Source organism: Colobus angolensis, unplaced genomic scaffold (genome assembly GCF_000951035.1).
Source record: "Colobus angolensis palliatus isolate OR3802 unplaced genomic scaffold, Cang.pa_1.0 Scaffold9, whole genome shotgun sequence".
Lineage (NCBI taxonomy): Eukaryota > Metazoa > Chordata > Mammalia > Primates > Cercopithecidae > Colobus > Colobus angolensis.
The window spans coordinates 2,274,305-2,290,889 of NW_012122931.1; the positions used below are offsets into that span (position 1 = coordinate 2,274,305).

The 16,585-nt window shown below is 41.1% G+C and overlaps 1 protein-coding gene across 1 annotated transcript in view; it reads left to right on the forward strand.

Annotated features, from left to right (window-relative positions):
• The window catches only part of SETX (senataxin), a 103,235-nt gene that overhangs the window by 18,531 nt on the left and 68,119 nt on the right, over positions 1 to 16,585 (forward strand). Inside the window, exons 6-10 of the mRNA XM_011931431.1 lie at positions 4,287 to 4,506; positions 5,984 to 6,103; positions 10,204 to 10,375; positions 10,513 to 10,600; positions 11,164 to 15,342. Coding sequence (XP_011786821.1) covers positions 4,287 to 4,506; positions 5,984 to 6,103; positions 10,204 to 10,375; positions 10,513 to 10,600; positions 11,164 to 15,342 — 4,779 coding nt within the window. The remainder of the gene's footprint in view (positions 1 to 4,286; positions 4,507 to 5,983; positions 6,104 to 10,203; positions 10,376 to 10,512; positions 10,601 to 11,163; positions 15,343 to 16,585) is intronic.

Consider the following 16,585-nt stretch of genomic DNA (forward strand, 5'->3'; position numbering starts at 1 on the left):
AGCCGGGCGAGGTGGCAGGCGCCTGTAGTCCCAGCTACTCGGGAGGCTGAGGCAGGAGAATGGCGTGAACCCAGGAGGCGGAGCTTGCAGTGAGCTGAGAACCAGCCACAGCACTCCAGCCTGGGCAGCAGAGCGAGACTCTGTCTCAAAAAAAAAAAAAAAAAAGAACACTTGTCCAATAAACTTAAAATTATTATAGTAAACGTGCTAGAAGAAATACGAGAAGATACTAATGTGAAATGAGAACTAGAAAACGTGAGAACCAACAAACCTACGCATTGTGCGCATGTACCCTAGAACTTAAAGTATAATAAAAAAAAAAAAGAAAATATGAGAACCAAGCCAAGTTGTTGTAAGATGGAAAAATGAGATATTTAGGAGACTTCAGGAGATGGGATAAATAATACAGTGGGTACAGCCAAGAGAACTGAATTAGAAGACCAGGTTGAGCAAATCACTAAGAAGAAAAAAAGAAATAGAAAATAGAAAAGCTACAAGATAAATGGAGGGTAGAAGTAGTAGTGTTAACAAAGATGTAAGACGTCCCAGAAAGAGAAAATTAAAAATCAGGACAAAGAAATACTGGAGATAGGGCTGGGCACGGTGGCTCACGCCTGTAATCCCAGCACTTTGTGAGGCTGAGGTGGGTGAATCACCTGATTCCAGGAGTTCGAGACCAGCCTGGCCAACATGAGGAAACCCTGTCTCTACTAATAATACAAAAAAATTAGCCAGGTGTGGTGGTGCACGCCTGTAGTTCCAGCCACCTGGGAGGCTGAGGCAGGAGAATCGGTTGAACCCGGGAGGCAGGGGTTGCAGTGAGCCGAGATTGTGACATTGCACTCCAGCCTGGGCAGCAAGAGCGAAACTCCATCTCACAAAAGGAAAGTTGTACTATATGGAAAGAGAAATTAGATCCCTACCTCATTATCATTCATAATGACAAAATCTGTCTAAAAAACCATAATGAAGCTCAGTTTTCAAACTCTTCGCAGGAAATAGAGGTATATAGCATTTAGATTGTAAGGTGAGGAAGGTTTATTTTTTTGAGACAGGGTCTTGGCTTTGTCACCTAGGCTGGAGTACAGTGACGTGATGACAGCTCACTGTAATCTCTGCCTCCCAGACTCAAGCATTTCTCCAGAATCTCCTGTCTTGGTCACCATGCCCAGCTAATTTTTTGTAGAGATGGGGTTTTGCTGTGTTGCCCAGGCTGGGCTCAAGTGCCCCCGCATCTCCCAAAGTGTTGAGATTACATGCATGAGTCACCACGCCTGGTCTGAGGAAGGGTTTTGTAAAAACGAAAGCATTGATTATGAAAGGAAAGTTGATGAACTTGACTATACTAAAATGAAAAGTTAGTATTTATCAAACAACACCATAAAGAGAGTGAAAATACTAGTTAAAAATTGGGAAAAGGGCTGGGCATGGTGGCTCATGCTCGAAAGCCCAGTACTTTGGGAAGCCAGGGCCAGAGGATTGCTGGGCGCCAAGAATTCAAGACCAGCCTGAGCAACATAGCAGGAACCTATCTTTACAAAAAAAATTTTTTTTATTAGCTGGGCATGGCGCTGCACACCTGTAGCCCTAGCTACTCAGTAGGCTAAGGTGGGAGGATCACTTGAGCCCAGGAGGTTGAGGCTGCAGTGAGCTCTGATCATGCTGGTGCACTCCAGCCTGGGCAACAGAGTTTCTTTCTCAAAAAAAAATTTAAAAATTGGAAGAAGATAATCATATTATTAACTCTTTCTCAAAAAAAATTTAAAAATTGGAAGAAGATAATCATATTATTAACAATACGAAAAAAATGGATGAAGATCTGAACTGAACAGGCATGTGCCAGAAGAGGAACTACCAATAGCTAATAAATATGTGAAGGAATGTTTTATATTTAATGATCAGAGAAATAATAAGACCACAATGATACACCATTTTATATTTGTGTGATAGCCTGAGAATACAGTTTTGGAGAGGTCATAGATTTGCAAAATCTCTTGTTACTGCTGGTAAGAGGTCTTGTGTTTAGCTGTCATGTCCATTTAGTCCTCTTTAATCTGGAACATTTCATTGTCTTTCATGACAATTACTTGTTGAAGAGCACAGTCATTCCTGCTCTGCCTCTTTTTAAAAAAATAAATGAGACTGGGCATAGTGGCTCAGGCCTGTAATCCCAGCACTTTGGGAGGCCAAGGTGGGTGGATCACGAGGTCAGGAGTTCGAGATCAGCCTGGCCATCATGGTGAAACCCCATCTCTACTAAAAATACAAAAGTTAGTCAGGTGTGGTGGCACGTGCCTGTAATCCCAGCTACTTGGGAGGCTGAGGTAGGAGAATGACTTGACCCTGGGAGGCGGAGGTTGCAGTGAGCCGAGATTGTGCCACTACATGCCAGCCTGGGTGACAGAGCAAGACTCTGTCTCAAAAAAAAAAAAGGTGTTCCTCACTTTCACTTCGGGTTTGTCTGATGTTTCCTCATGCATAGGTTCAGGTTATACATTCCCAACTGGAGTACCATCATGTAAGTGATGTTACTGTCCTTCTCACCTTGTCATATGTAGAGAGAGGCACGCCATGTCCTTTGCAACTCATGGTGATGTAAATTTTGAGTTTTCAGTGAAGATGTCCCATTTCTTTACTGCATAATAATTTCTATTGTTTAGATACTTTAAGACCATGTAAATACTCTGCATTTCACCAAAATGTCCTCCTAAATGTAGCATTCATTAATGGGTCTTGCCTGAACCAGTTTTTCTATCATGATTGCAAGATGGTGATTTCCTAACTCCAGCACTCTCCATGTTTACTAGTTACCACTTGACATTGATTGTACAGTAATCAAGAGCTTTTTCCTGTTCTACCACTTATCAGTAAGAACTCATGGATTCCAAAACTTTTTCAGTAGTTTATAATTTGTTGCTTATGTTGGCATAGGGCTCATGTGGGGGTCTGTGTTTTTCCAACGTTTTGACTGCAAAAAAGTATACATGTGCCTATATAATGTATTTTGTAAAATAATAGTTTTACTGTGAATGATGCACTCTTGATATTTTTGTTTTATTTAGTTTATTTTTTCTTAAGGCTGGTTGTGAGCACTAAATTTAATTCATAGCCTCCAAGAAATTTAAAATCACTTCTTTATGCTATTTTGCCATTTAGAAATGGCCTTTGATTTCTTTCTTTTTTTTTTTTTGAGACGGAGTCTTGCTCTGTCGCCCGGGCTGGAGTGTAGTGGCCGGATCTCAGCTCACTGCAAGCTCCGCCTCCTTTACGCCATTCTCCTGCCTCAGCCTCCCGAGTAGCTGGGACTACAGGCGCCTGCCACCTCGCCCGGCTAGATTTTTTTGTATTTTTAGTAGAGACGGGGTTTCACCGTGTTAGCCAGGATGGTCTCGATCTCCTGACCTCGTGATCCGCCCGTCTCGGCCTCCCAAAGTGCTGGGATTACAGGCTTGAGCCACCGCGCCCGGCCTGATTTCTTTTGAGATTCCTCATTTTGTGTTTTCTTTCCTTTTTTGAACATTCTGTTATGGAAAATGATAAACATAAAAGTAGCGAGAATGGTGTAATGAACCCCCCCATAATCCATCAGTTAGCTTTATCAATACATAGTCAACATTCCACTCCCCTTTGGATTAGTTCAGAGCAAATCTTAGACATCAGAGCATTTCATCCACAAAATATTTCAGTATGTATGTCTAAAAGGTAAGAACTTAAAAAACCCGAAAAATGTTGTTGTATATACATTTTTTGATATGGAGTCTTACTCTGTTGCCCAGGCCGGAGTGCAGTAGTATGATCTTGGCTTGCTGCAACCTCTCTGTTTCAAACAATTCTCCTGCCTCAGCCTCCCAAGTAGCTGGGACTACAGGAGTGCACCACCATGTCCAGCTAATTTTTTTGTATTTTTAGTAGAGACTGGGTTTTGCCATGTTGGCCAGGCTGGTCTTGAACTCCTGACCTCAGGTGATCTGCCTGCCTCAGCCTCCCAGAGTGCTGAAATTACAGGTGTAAACCACTGTGCTCGACCAGAAAAATACTATTATTGCATCTGAAAGGATAATTCCTTAATGTTTTGTTGCCAGTCAGTGTTTGAATGAATGGAAAGGATTGTCTCAAACTGTTTATTAGGATTCGTATGTTCAAAGAAGGTCTACAGGTTGCATTAATTAGTATCTCACATGTCTTTTAAAATCTGCAGAGAATCCTGTTTTCTTATCTATGTTCTTACTGTATGTAGACCATTGTTTTTTGAATTAAGTAATAAACATATTATGTTGTGCATTTAGGTTCGGCGTTGGGCTATCTTGACTGCAAGAAACTTGGGGAAAGTGGACAGAGATGATTATTATGACTTACAAGAAGTTTTAATTTGCCTTTTTAAAGTCATTGAGTTGGGACTTCTAGAGAGTCCAGACATTTATACTTCTTCTGTCCTAGAGAAGGGTAAACTAATTCTTCTGCCCTCACACATGTATGATACTACCAACTACAAAAGCTATTGGTTAGGTGAGTATTGTTCCTACACTAATATACTTAGTATTTTCATATAGTTCTGCTTTTTGAGACAGAGTCTCACTCTGTTGCCCAGGCTGGAGTGCAGTGGCGCCATCTCCACTCACTGCAAGCTCCACCTCCCAGGTTGCACACCTGGCTAATTTTTTGTATTTTTAGTAGAGACGGGGTTTCACCATGTTGGCCAGGCTGGTCTTGAACTCCTGACCTCAAGTGATCTGCCCACCCCGGCCTCCTAAAGTGCTGGGATTATAGGCGTGGGTCACTGCGCCTGGCCCTGTAGTTCTTGAGTGTCCTAAAAGGGAAGTGTTCTCTTTTGGTGATCTGATAAAACTTGCTAAAGATAGGATTTTATAGTTCCCAGTTCTTATTCTGTCATTAAATTGACTTAACTATTACATATCTTGTTTTAAACAGTATTTATATCGTAGAAGCTTTTCTGTAGTAAGAGGTACATTTTCAAGCACTAGCAAATGAATTGAATCTTGTTTAAGGACACATTTTATTAACAAAATATTAGTGTAATAGTTGGCTTTAAAGAGGGTTTGATTGTTAATACTCCTTTTTCAGTGTGTAAAATATTTCTGGGTAGAACCGGGCATGGTGGCGCATGCCTGTAGTCCCAGCAACTTGGGAGGCTGAGGTGGGAGGATCATTTAAGCCCAGGAATTTGAAGCTGCAGTAAGCTAGGATTGTGCCCCTGCACTCCAGCCTGGGTGACAGAGGGAGATCCTGTCTCTTAAAAATATTAAATTTTCCTGGTAGAAAGAATTGTCAGCATTGTTTACAAGTCCTGTAGTGGCTCAAAATACTTTTGTTTTTTTGGAGACTGAGTCTTGCTCTGTTGCGCAGGCTGGAGTGCAGTGGCGTCGTGGCGGCTCACTGCAAGCTCCGCCTCTTGGGTTCACACCGTTCTCCTGCCTCAGCCTCCCGAGTAGCTGGGACCACAGGCACCCACCACCACGCCCAGCTAATTTTTTTGTATTTTTAGTAGAGACGGGATTTCACCATGTTAGCCAGGATGGTCTTGATTTCCTGATCTTGTGATCTGCCTGTCTCAGCCTCCCAAAGTGCTGGGATTACAGGCATGAGCCACCACGCCCGGCCTCAAAATATCATTTCCTTGATTCCAGATCTTAAGATCACGTGTCATAATTGGCAGTGATTTTTTTTCTTTCTTAATGGTATATGGAACATCTTAAAATTGAAGGCATCTTATATTGATGAGATACAGTTTATATAGTAGTTATCTTAGAAATTGTTTTCTAACCATTTTCTACTTTGACACTTGAATTAGTCTAAAGTTCTGTTACTTGGGAGCAGTTGTGTATGAATATCTGAGACTTAAGTGTTTGAGAAACTAAATACTATCTTGCTTCATCTTCCTGCCTTGTTTTTGTTTTGCAAACGAAACCAGGCATTAGAATAGTATTATTTCATCAATTCAATATAACTCTAAATAATCTTACAGGTATTTGCATGTTGCTGACCATTCTTGAGGAACAAGCCATGGATTCCCTATTGTTGGGCTCAGACAAACAAAATGATTTTATGCAATCGATACTTCACACTATGGAGAGGCAGTCAGACGGTAATAAATTTTACTTGCTAAATGTTTTTGAGTATGGTGATGATGATGCACTTTAATTGCAGGAATTGGTGCACGTTGTGGAGAAAAGAATTTTTCTGGTTTAGTAATAGATTCAGACTTTTTTGTTTTGTTTTGTTTTTTGATACGGAGTCTCACTCTTGTTGCCCAGGCTGGACCCTGCAATGGTGTGATGTCAGCTCACTGCAACCTCTACCTCCTGAGTTCAAGAAATTCCCCTTCCTCAATCTCCTAAGTAGCTGGAACTACAGGTGTGCACCAACACGCCTGGCTGATTTTTTTATATTTTTAGTAGCGACGGGATTTCACTACGTTGGTCAGGCTGGTCTTGAGCTGTTGACCTCAGGTGATCTGCCTGCCTTGGCCTCCCAAAGCGCTGGGATTACAGGCATGCGTCACCAGTGCTGGGCCCAGATTCAGACTTTTAAATCAGAAAGGACCTTTATAATTTAATTCAGTACCTTCCTTCCATAGAAGAAGGGAAGTTAATCTACTTTTTCATGATGAAAAAGTTGGTGGTAGGATGAATATCAGGACCTCTGAGAGACCCATTTGTAACGACATTGTGGTTAACATTGTGGGGAAGGCCTTCTCTGTCCCATGACCTCCCTTTGCCTGCCTCTTTGTTTCTCTGTGATTCTCTAATACAGTAACTGCCAGCCACATGTGATTATTAAATAAATTTAAGTCAGTTAAAATTAAAAATGCAGTTATTTGGTCCCACTAGTCATATTTCAAGGCTCAGTGGCCACACGTGCCTGTACTGTATCCTGTACTGTATTGAACAGTGCATAGACAGAACATTTCCATGATCACAGAACATTCTCTTGGATATGCTGCTCTAGATAGTCTAGATAATGAGGCCTAAAACTTGTAGTTGTCTTTATTATTAGATCCTGACCTCCTTTTGCTGATGCTTGTCTCATGCTAATCATGAAGGATCTGTAATTAAGTAAGTGCTTCTAATCTTTTTGAAGTTAATGAATTAATAAAGACCAAGTATACCAGATCCTATGAAAACATAATGAATATAATTTTTCCCCTCATTCTCTTCCCTTCATGCAACTTCAGTGTTGTATAGAAACTCATTTGTGGGAGATTCTGATACAAATACATTGTTATTCTTTTGTTCATAGGGCATATGTATATATTTTGTTTTGTTTTATTTTTTCTTTCTGAGACCAAGTCTCTCTCTCTCACCCCGGCTGGAGTGCAGTGGTGTAATCTTGGCCAACTGCAGCCTCCGCCTTTGGGTTCAAGCAATTTTCCTGCCTTGGCCTCCCAAGTAGCTGGGATTACAGGTATGCGCCACCATACCTGGCTAATTTTTGTATTTTTAGTAGAGATGGAGTTTCAGCATGTTTGCCAGGCTGGTCTTGAACTCCTGGCTTCATGTGATCCGCCTGCCTTGGCCTCCCAAAGTGTTAGGATTACAAGCGTGAGCCACCACGCCTGGCCTGTGGCATATATTTTCTTGCTAGATTTTATCTGATTAAGGCTATTACTCTTTTGCCAACATTTACTGCATAAATTGTTCATTTCTTTCCCTTTACCTAACTACATGTATAATTCTGTCCTTTCTGTTAAGCTAGCTCCCTTATCATCTTAAAAAAAAAAAGCCCCTTTTTTTTTTTTTTTTTTTTCCTCCTCTTGAGACAGGATCTCACTCTGTCACCCACCCTAGAATGCAGTGGCTCAATCAGGTCTCATTGCAGCCTTAACCTCCCAGGCTTAAGTCATCCTGCTGCCTCTGACTCCCTAGTAGCTGGGACCACAGGCATGTGCCACCTTACCCAGCTAATTTTTAAATTTTTGGTAGAGATGAAGTCTCACTATGTGGCCTAGGCTGGTCTTGAACTCCTGACCTCAAACAGTCCTCCTGCCTCGGCTTCCCAAAGTGTTGGGATTTACAGGCGTGAGCCACTGAACTCAGCCTCGTCTTCAAAATTTTAATTTCCTTTTTGAGAAACTTTTCATAATGGTCTTCACCTAACTACTTTCTTGTAAGCTTACTAGACACAGGCACTGTTTCAGATGCAGTGGAGGATAGAAAAATATATAAGAAAGTTCAGATGACTGTGGCAAAGTCTGAGAAGTGTGAGGGAAGGAAAGTCACAAGTTCTAGGATGACTTAACAACTAGCAGTAACAGAGTGAATTCCAGCACTTGCCTCAGAAGAGTACTGTAGATGACTGAAGTGGGGGAATGTTTAATATATACGAGGAGGCATTTAAGCTGAACTTTTAAGGATGAATAGGATTTTGATAGGTTGTGCTAGAAGCAAGGGCATTCTAGGGCTTATTTTGGAAAAAGGCAGTGATCTATTTTTGCTGTAGATAGTATATGATTACAGGAATATGTAAAATAAAAATGGAAATAAACAGTAGATCAGTATCTTTTAAGTTCTTGACTGAGGACTTTGAATTTTCTTTTCTTTTTTTTTTTTTTTGAGGCGGAGTCTCGCTCTGTCGCCCGGACCAGAGTGCAGTGGCCGGATCTCAGCTCACTGCAAGCTCCGCCTCCCGGGTTTACGCCATTCTCCTGCCTCAGCCTCCGGAGTAGCTGGGACTACAGGCGCCCACCACCTCGCCCGGCTAGTTTTTGTATTTTTAGTAGAGACGGGGTTTCACCGTGTTAGCCAGGATGGTCTCGATCTCCTGACCTCGTGATCCGCCCGTCTCGGCCTCCCAAAGTGCTGGGATTACAGGCTTGAGCCACCGCGCCCGGCCTAGGACTTTGAATTTTCTTGGAAGACATTAAGTAGCCATTGAAGGTCTTTGAGTAGGGCAGTATATTGCTACTGCATATCTAACAGAGAAGTGGGAAGTTGGATGAAAAGTAGATAATAGCAAAGCCATGTTGAGATACAGATGGATGAAGAGTGTGTATCTTTGCCTTACTCCTTAGCTAAAGAATTTAGTCATTGACTGGGCGCGGTGGCTCACGTCTGTAATCCCAGCACTTTAGGAGGCCGAGACGGGCGGATCCCGAGGTCAGGAGATCAAGACCATCCTGGCTAACATGGTGAAACCCCATCTCTACTAAAACATAGAAAAAATTAGCCAGGCGTGGTGGTGGGCACCTGTAGCCCCAGCTACTGGGGAGGCTGAGTCAGGAGAACGGCGTGAACCTGGGAGGTGGAGCTTTCAGTGAGCCGAGATCGCGCAATTGCATTCCAGCCTGGGTGACTGAGCGAGACTCTGTCTCCAAAAAAAAAAAAAAAGAATTTAGTCGTTTACACTAACTGCATGACACAAAATTCAGGATCATGCCTGAAAGAGAATTTCTTGTGTTGTGGGCTTCATGTAGATCTGTAAATACCAAGTTTCTTTCTCTTTCCTTTATATTTTTTCCTCTTCTTTTCTGTTAGTTATTGGAGGATGGGACTACAAAGTTTTGGGAGGGGTTGAGGAGCTAAGTTAGAAAAGGTTGTTTCTGGTATGGCAAATAGGGTGTGAAAAGATTGTGTTTACCTGGACTGTTTTACTGTTTTCTTGCCCATTAAATAATTTGCCATTAATTTTTTTTTTTCAGAAGCATGATAGTATTGCTTGAAAAAAAATCTTGAAAATGTGCCTGCTTTTTAAAACCTATGTGTGTCTAAGGATTGGTGGTGTGCTACTTTAAATTATTTGCTGCTTGGCTTTTAGTTTGGTTGCTACTCACCAGATAAAGAATGCTTAATTCGGCCGGGCGCGGTGGCTCAAGCCTGTAATCCTAGCACTTTGGGAGGCTGAGACGGGCGGATCACGAGGTCAGGAGATCGAGACCATCCTGGCTAACACGGTGAAACCCCGTCTCTACTAAAAATACAAAAACTAGCCGGGCGAGGTGGCGGGCGCCTGTAGTCCCAGCTACTCGGGAGGCTGAGGCAGGAGAATGGCGTAAACCCAGGAGGCGGAGCTTGCAGTGAGCTGAGATCCGGCCACTGCACTCCAGTCCGGGCAACAGAGCGAGACTCCGCCTCAAAAAAAAAAAAAAAAAAAAAAAAAAAAGAATGCTTAATTCTCAATTTCTCAATATATTTTAGTATGTTTTTCTAACTGTTTAGTAATTCAACGATTTGTGCCATTGTATTTCAGATGATAGTGTGGATCCTTTCTGGCCAGCATTACACTGTTTTATGGTGATTCTGGACCGCCTTGGATCTAAGGTCTGGGGTCAGCTTATTGATCCTATTGAGGCATTTCAAACCATTATCAACAATGCAAGCTACAATAGAGAGATTCAGCATATACGGAACAGCTCTGTAAGGTTAGTTCAGCTAATGTCAGGATGTATACATCATCTCTATAAGAAAGTGTGTTCCACTGAATTTCTTAACAAGAGGTGTTTCTGCCTTTTTTTCCTCCCTTAATTTCAGTAATTTCTATTTATTCTTAATATTTAAGGACCAAGTTAGAACCGGAGTCGTATTTGGATGATATGGTGACTTGCAGCCAGATCGTATACAATTATAATCCTGAAAAGACCAAAAAGGTATAAAACACTTTGAAAATTCAGATGCTATTTTATTTCCTTCGTATTGTGTAGACTATTTTATATAATTTGTTGAGTTGTTGATTTTATGATATGTAGCTGTTCTCAATCTACTACTATGTAAAAGACGTTCTCATTGAACAGCAGATGTATTGTGCATTGGAGAAGATGGACTCTAACTACAGTGTGCATACTTTGGAAAATTAATTTCTAAGTACATTTAGGGAAGATGGAAAGTTTATGGGGACATACGTGGTATGACTAGAAATCAAAACTAGCTACTGGAAAAAAGCCGAGAGTACATAAAAGTGTTATCAATTTGTCTTTTTATGAAACTTTAACCTCAAAATTCAATTTATATTTTTAGTTTCTTTGGAGTTAGGTGTATTACGATTGTGATACAATTGTATGCCACAATTAGACCTTTCCATTGTATACCGTAATAATGATGTGGTAAACCAAAATAAGAGAGTTGAGAAACATACTTTTCTTAACGACTTGGATGTTGAACCTGTCATAAGTGGTGTTTATTTATCTGAACATCAGCATTTCTTTCCTTTTAGGATTCTGGATGGAGAACAGCCATTTGCCCAGATTATTGTCCTAACATGTATGAAGAAATGGAAACATTAGCCAGTGTGCTTCAGTCAGATATTGGTCAAGACATGCGTGTTCATAACAGCACATTTCTGTGGTTCATCCCTTTTGTCCAGTCCCTCATGGATCTTAAGGATTTGGGTGTGGCTTACATAGTAGAGGTTGTTCATCATCTATACTCTGAAGTCAAAGATGTCCTCAACCAAACAGATGCCATGTGTGACAAAGTCACTGAATTTTTTCTTCTAATTTTGGTATCAGTGATTGAACTGCATAGAAATAAAAAATGTTTGCATTTGCTGTGGGTAAGTTCCCAGCAATGGGTAGAAGCTGTCGTCAAATGTGCCAAGCTTCCTACTACTGCATTTACACGGAGTTCTGAGAAATCATCTGGAAATTGCTCCAAAGGAACAGCAATGATATCATCACTCTCGTTGCATTCCATGCCATCTAACTCTGTACAACTTGCTTGTGTGCAGCTGATTAGAAGTCTCCTTAAAGAAGGTTATCAGCTTGGGCAGCAATCTCTTTGCAAGCGATTCTGGGATAAGCTCAACTTATTCCTTAGAGGAAATTTATCTCTAGGTTGGCAGTTGACTAGTCAGGAAACCCACGAGCTACAAACTTGTTTAAAGCAAATTATTAGAAACATAAAATTCAAAGCACCTCCATGTAACACTTTTGTGGATCTGACTTCTACATGTAAAACCTCTCTGGCACCTTATAATAGAGAAGAAAGTGAACGAATAGGGAAGAAGTCTAGAAAAGATATGCATTATTTGGAAGCTTCCAGCCCAACATTTTCTAAAGAACCAATGAAAGTGCAAGACAGTGTATTGATCAAAGCAGATAACACTATAGAAGGTGACAATGATGAGCAAAATTATATAAAGGATGTGAAACTAGAAGACCAGCTCTCAGCTGGGTCATGCTTCAAGCAGAGTAGTGAAAACATGTTTACTGAAAGAGCTGAAGATGAAATTAAAATAAGTACAAGGAAGCAGAAGTCTGTAAAAGGGAACTTCTCATATACACCAGAGGATTGTACTTCAAAAAATGGTCCAGAAAGGGGATGTGACAGAGGAATAATAGTATTAACACGTTTGTTGACTGATTCTAGCACTGATGCTTTGGAAAAAGTGTCCACATCAAATGAAGATTTCTCTTTAAAGGATGATGCTCTTGGTAAAACCTCAGAACGAAAAACTAAGGTACAGAAAGATGAAATCTGTGCAAAGTTATCACATGTAATAAAGAAACAACACAGGAAGAGTACTTTGGTCAATAATACTATCAATTTAGACGAAAATTTGACTGTATCTAACATTGAGAGTTTCTATTCAAGGAAAGATACAGGAGTTCAGAAAGGAGATGGTTTCATACACAATCTTTCTTTAGACCCTAGTGGTGTTCTGGATGATAATAAGAATGGAGAACAAAAATCTCAAAACAATTTATTGCCAGAGGAGAAGCAATTAAAGAATGAAGAGTTAGATATTTTCTATTCCCATGAAAACAATTGTGAAATACAGGAATTTCATGTTGATGATAAAGATTCGATCCCCTTTACAGAAATGGCCAATACTTCAGAGAAGATATCTTCCTTTAAAGATCTTTTGACTGTACCTGAATCAAGAGATGAGGCGATAAGTAATAGTACCAATGTGATTTATTCTAACTTGACAAGAGAACAGGCCCCTGGCATCAGTCCTAAATCTGACACCTTAACGGATTCTCAGATAGACAGAGACCTTCACAAATTATCTTTACTAGCTCAAGCCAGTGTTATTACGTTTCCATCTGATTCCCCTCAGAACTCATCCCAGCTACAAAGGAAAGGAAAAGAAGATAAAAGATGTTTCACAGCTAACAAAAACAATGTTGGAGATGCCTCCCGGGGACAGGTGATTATTATTTCAGATTCTGACGATGATGATGATGAAAGAATCCTGAGTCTTGAGAAACTCACTAAACAGGACAAAAGACGCCTTGAGAAGGAACGTCCAGAGCAGCACATTTCAACAGTTAAGGAGGCAAAGAATCCAGTAAAGGAAGAAAAGACGAAGTCTCTTTTTCAGTTTGAGGAATTTGATTCTCAGTGTTTTGAGTTTGAAAGTGCATCTGAAGTGTTCTCTGTTTGGCAAGATCATCTAGACAATAATAATTCAGTTCAAGATGGTGAGAAAAAATGTTTGACTCCTATAGCCAATACCACAAATGGTCAGGATTGTACAGATTATGTACCTGAAGTTGTTAAAAAAGGGGCAGAGGGCATTGAAGAACACACAAGACCACAGAGCAGTAGTATTTCTGTTGAGGAATTTTGTGAAATTGAAGTAAAAAAGCCTAAGAGAAAACGATCTGAAAAACCAATTCCTGAAGATCCTGTGAGGCCTTCATCTTCTGTCAGAAATGAGGGCCAGTCTGGTACTAATAAGAGAGATCTTGTTGGAAATGATTTTAAAAGTATAGATAGAAGGACTACAACTCCCAATTCAAGAATTCAGAGAGCCACTACGGTTTCACAAAAGAAATCTTCAAAGCTTTGTACTTACACAGAACCCGTCAGGAAAGTTCCAGTTTCTAAGACCCCTAAGAAAACTCATTCGGATGCCAAAAAAGGACAGAATAGAAGTTCAAATTACCTCAGTTGTAGGACAACTCCTGCTATAGTGCCACCAAAGAAATTTCGTCAGTGTCCTGAACCAACTTCAACAGTTGAGAAACTTGGCCTGAAAAAGGGTCCTCGTAAGGCATTTGAGTTGTCCCAGCGATCTTTGGATTATGTAGCTCAGTTACGTGATCATGGCAAAACTGTTGGAGTAGTTGATACTCGAAAAAAGACTAAATTAATTTCTCCTCAGAACCTGTCTGTCAGAAATAATAAGAAACTGCTGACTAGTCAAGAACTTCAGATGCAAAGGCAGATCAGACCCAAATCACAAAAAAATAGACAAAGACTTTCTGGTTGTGAAAGTACAGATGCTACAAGAGCAGGGCCTCATACAGCACAGAATTCTGACACATTTGTACCAGAATCTGATAGGTCAGATTATGATTGTACAGGAGGAACTGAGGTACTTGCCAACAGTAATGGAAAACAGTTAATAAAATGCGTGCCTTCTGAACCAGAAACCATAAAAGCAAAACATGGGTCTCCAGCGACTGATGGTGCTTGCCCTTTGAACCAGTGTGACTCTATAATGTTAAATGGAACAATACCAACAAGTGAAATAATTGTCTCTATTTCAGAGGACCCTCTGGGGGGAGGTGATCCGACAGCACATCATACAGACATGGCAACTTTGAACGAGGTAGAGCCTGACTCCAGCAGTGATACAGAGGAAGATAACTTATTCTTAACACAAAATGATCCTGAAGATATGGATTTATGTTCACAAATGGAGAATGACAATTATAAATTCATTGAACTAATTCATGGAAAAGATACAGTTCAGGTTGAAGAAGATTCTGTAAGTCAGCCTCAGTTGGAATCTTTGAGTGGCACAAAGTGTAAGTACAAAGATTGTCTTGAAACCACAAAAAACCAGGGTGAATACTGCCCACAACACTCTGAAGTGAAAGCAGCAGATGAAGATGTATTTCGTAAACCTGGTTTGCCTCCTTCTGCATCTAAACCTTTCAGACCTACCACTGCTAAGATTTTTAGCTCAAAGAGTACTTCACGAATTGCTGGTCTTTCTAAATCTTTGGAAACTTCTTCAGCACTTTCACCATCTCTAAAAAATAAGTCAAAGGGGATACAGTCGATTTTGAAAGTACCACAGCCAGCTCCCCTCGTAGCTCAGAAGCCAGTGGGTGAAGTGAAAAATTCGAGCAACGTTTTTCATCCTCAGTCTCCGAATAATTCCAACAGGCAAGGTTGCAAAGTTCCATTTGGTGAAAGCAAATATTTTCCATCTTCCTCTCCAGTAAACATTCTCTTGTCATCACAGTCTGTCTCTGACACCTTCGTTAAAGAGGTCTTAAAATGGAAATATGAAATGTTTTTGAACTTTGATCAGTGTGGGCCCCCTGCAAGTCTTTGTCAGTCCATCTCAAGACCTGTGCCTATCAGATTTCACAATTATGGAGATTATTTTAATATCTTTTTCCCTTTGGTGGTAATGAATACTTTTGAAACAGTAAGTATGTGTTTCATTTGTATGTCTCTCCAAACTTTTCAAGTTATCTCTTTACCTTGCTGAGTGAAAATGAGAGTGTAGTTCAAAAATCAGCCAGGCATGGTTGAGGCTGAGGTAGAGAATTACTTAAACCTGGGAGGCAGAGGTTGCAGTGAGCCGAAGTCGCGCCACTGCTCTCCAACCTGGGCGACAGAGCGAGACTCCATTTCAAAAGAAAAACAAAAAAAAAGTATAGTTAAAATAATTGACCTTTTTGATTTAGATACTGCTTTTAGATTTCATGTTGAACAGACATTTGTGCTAGCCACTGTTCTAGCTACTGGCAATACAGAGGAAACTTTTTTTTTTTGAGATGGAGTTTTGTTCTTGCTGCCGAGGCGGGAGTGCAATGGTGCTATCTCAGCTCACTGCAACCTCCGCTTCCCAGGTTCAAGTGATTCTCCTGCCTCAGCCTCCCAAGTAGCTAAGATTACAGGCATGTGCCACCAGGCCTGGCTAATTTTGTGTTTTTAGTAGACAAGCGGTTTCACCATGTTAGTCAGGCTGGTCCCGAACTTCTGATTCTGACCTCAGGTGATCCACCAGCCTCGGCCTCCCCAAGTGCTAGGATTACAGGCGTGAGCCACTGCACCTGGCTGGAAACACTTAACCCTCTGCTCCTTGGAGCTGATAGACACAACTCGGGGTGCTAATAATATACCAAGTCCAGAAGTAACACAGAAGGAAATGTTTATTGATACACAGGTGAAGGAGGACTTCTCAGAGGAGATAGTTTCCCATCTGCATTTGTTTTGTTTGTAAATAACAGAGACCTCTGCTGTAGTTTTCTTGAGGAGGTAGCAAAGGGTGAATTACATCGAACACAAAGTAGTAGTAATGAATCCTAAGTTTCTCTACACATCAGACTTCCCAGTTTCTTTTTCTTTTTTGAGACGGAGTCTCGCTCTGTTGCCCAGGCTGGAGTGCAGTGGTGGTGCGATCTCAGCTCGCTGCAAGCTCCGCCTCCCGGGTTCATGCCATTCTCCTGCCTCGCAGCCTCCTGAGTAGCTGAGAGTATATGCCACCATGCCCTGCTAATTTTTTGTATCTTTAGTAGAGACTGGTTTTCGCCGTATTAGCCAGGATGGTCTCTATCTCCTGACCTTGTGATCCGCCCGCCTCGGCCTCCCATAGTGCTGGGATTATAGGCGTGAGCCACCGCACCCGGCCCCAGTTTCTTACTCCTCATAGCAGCAGCTGCTCT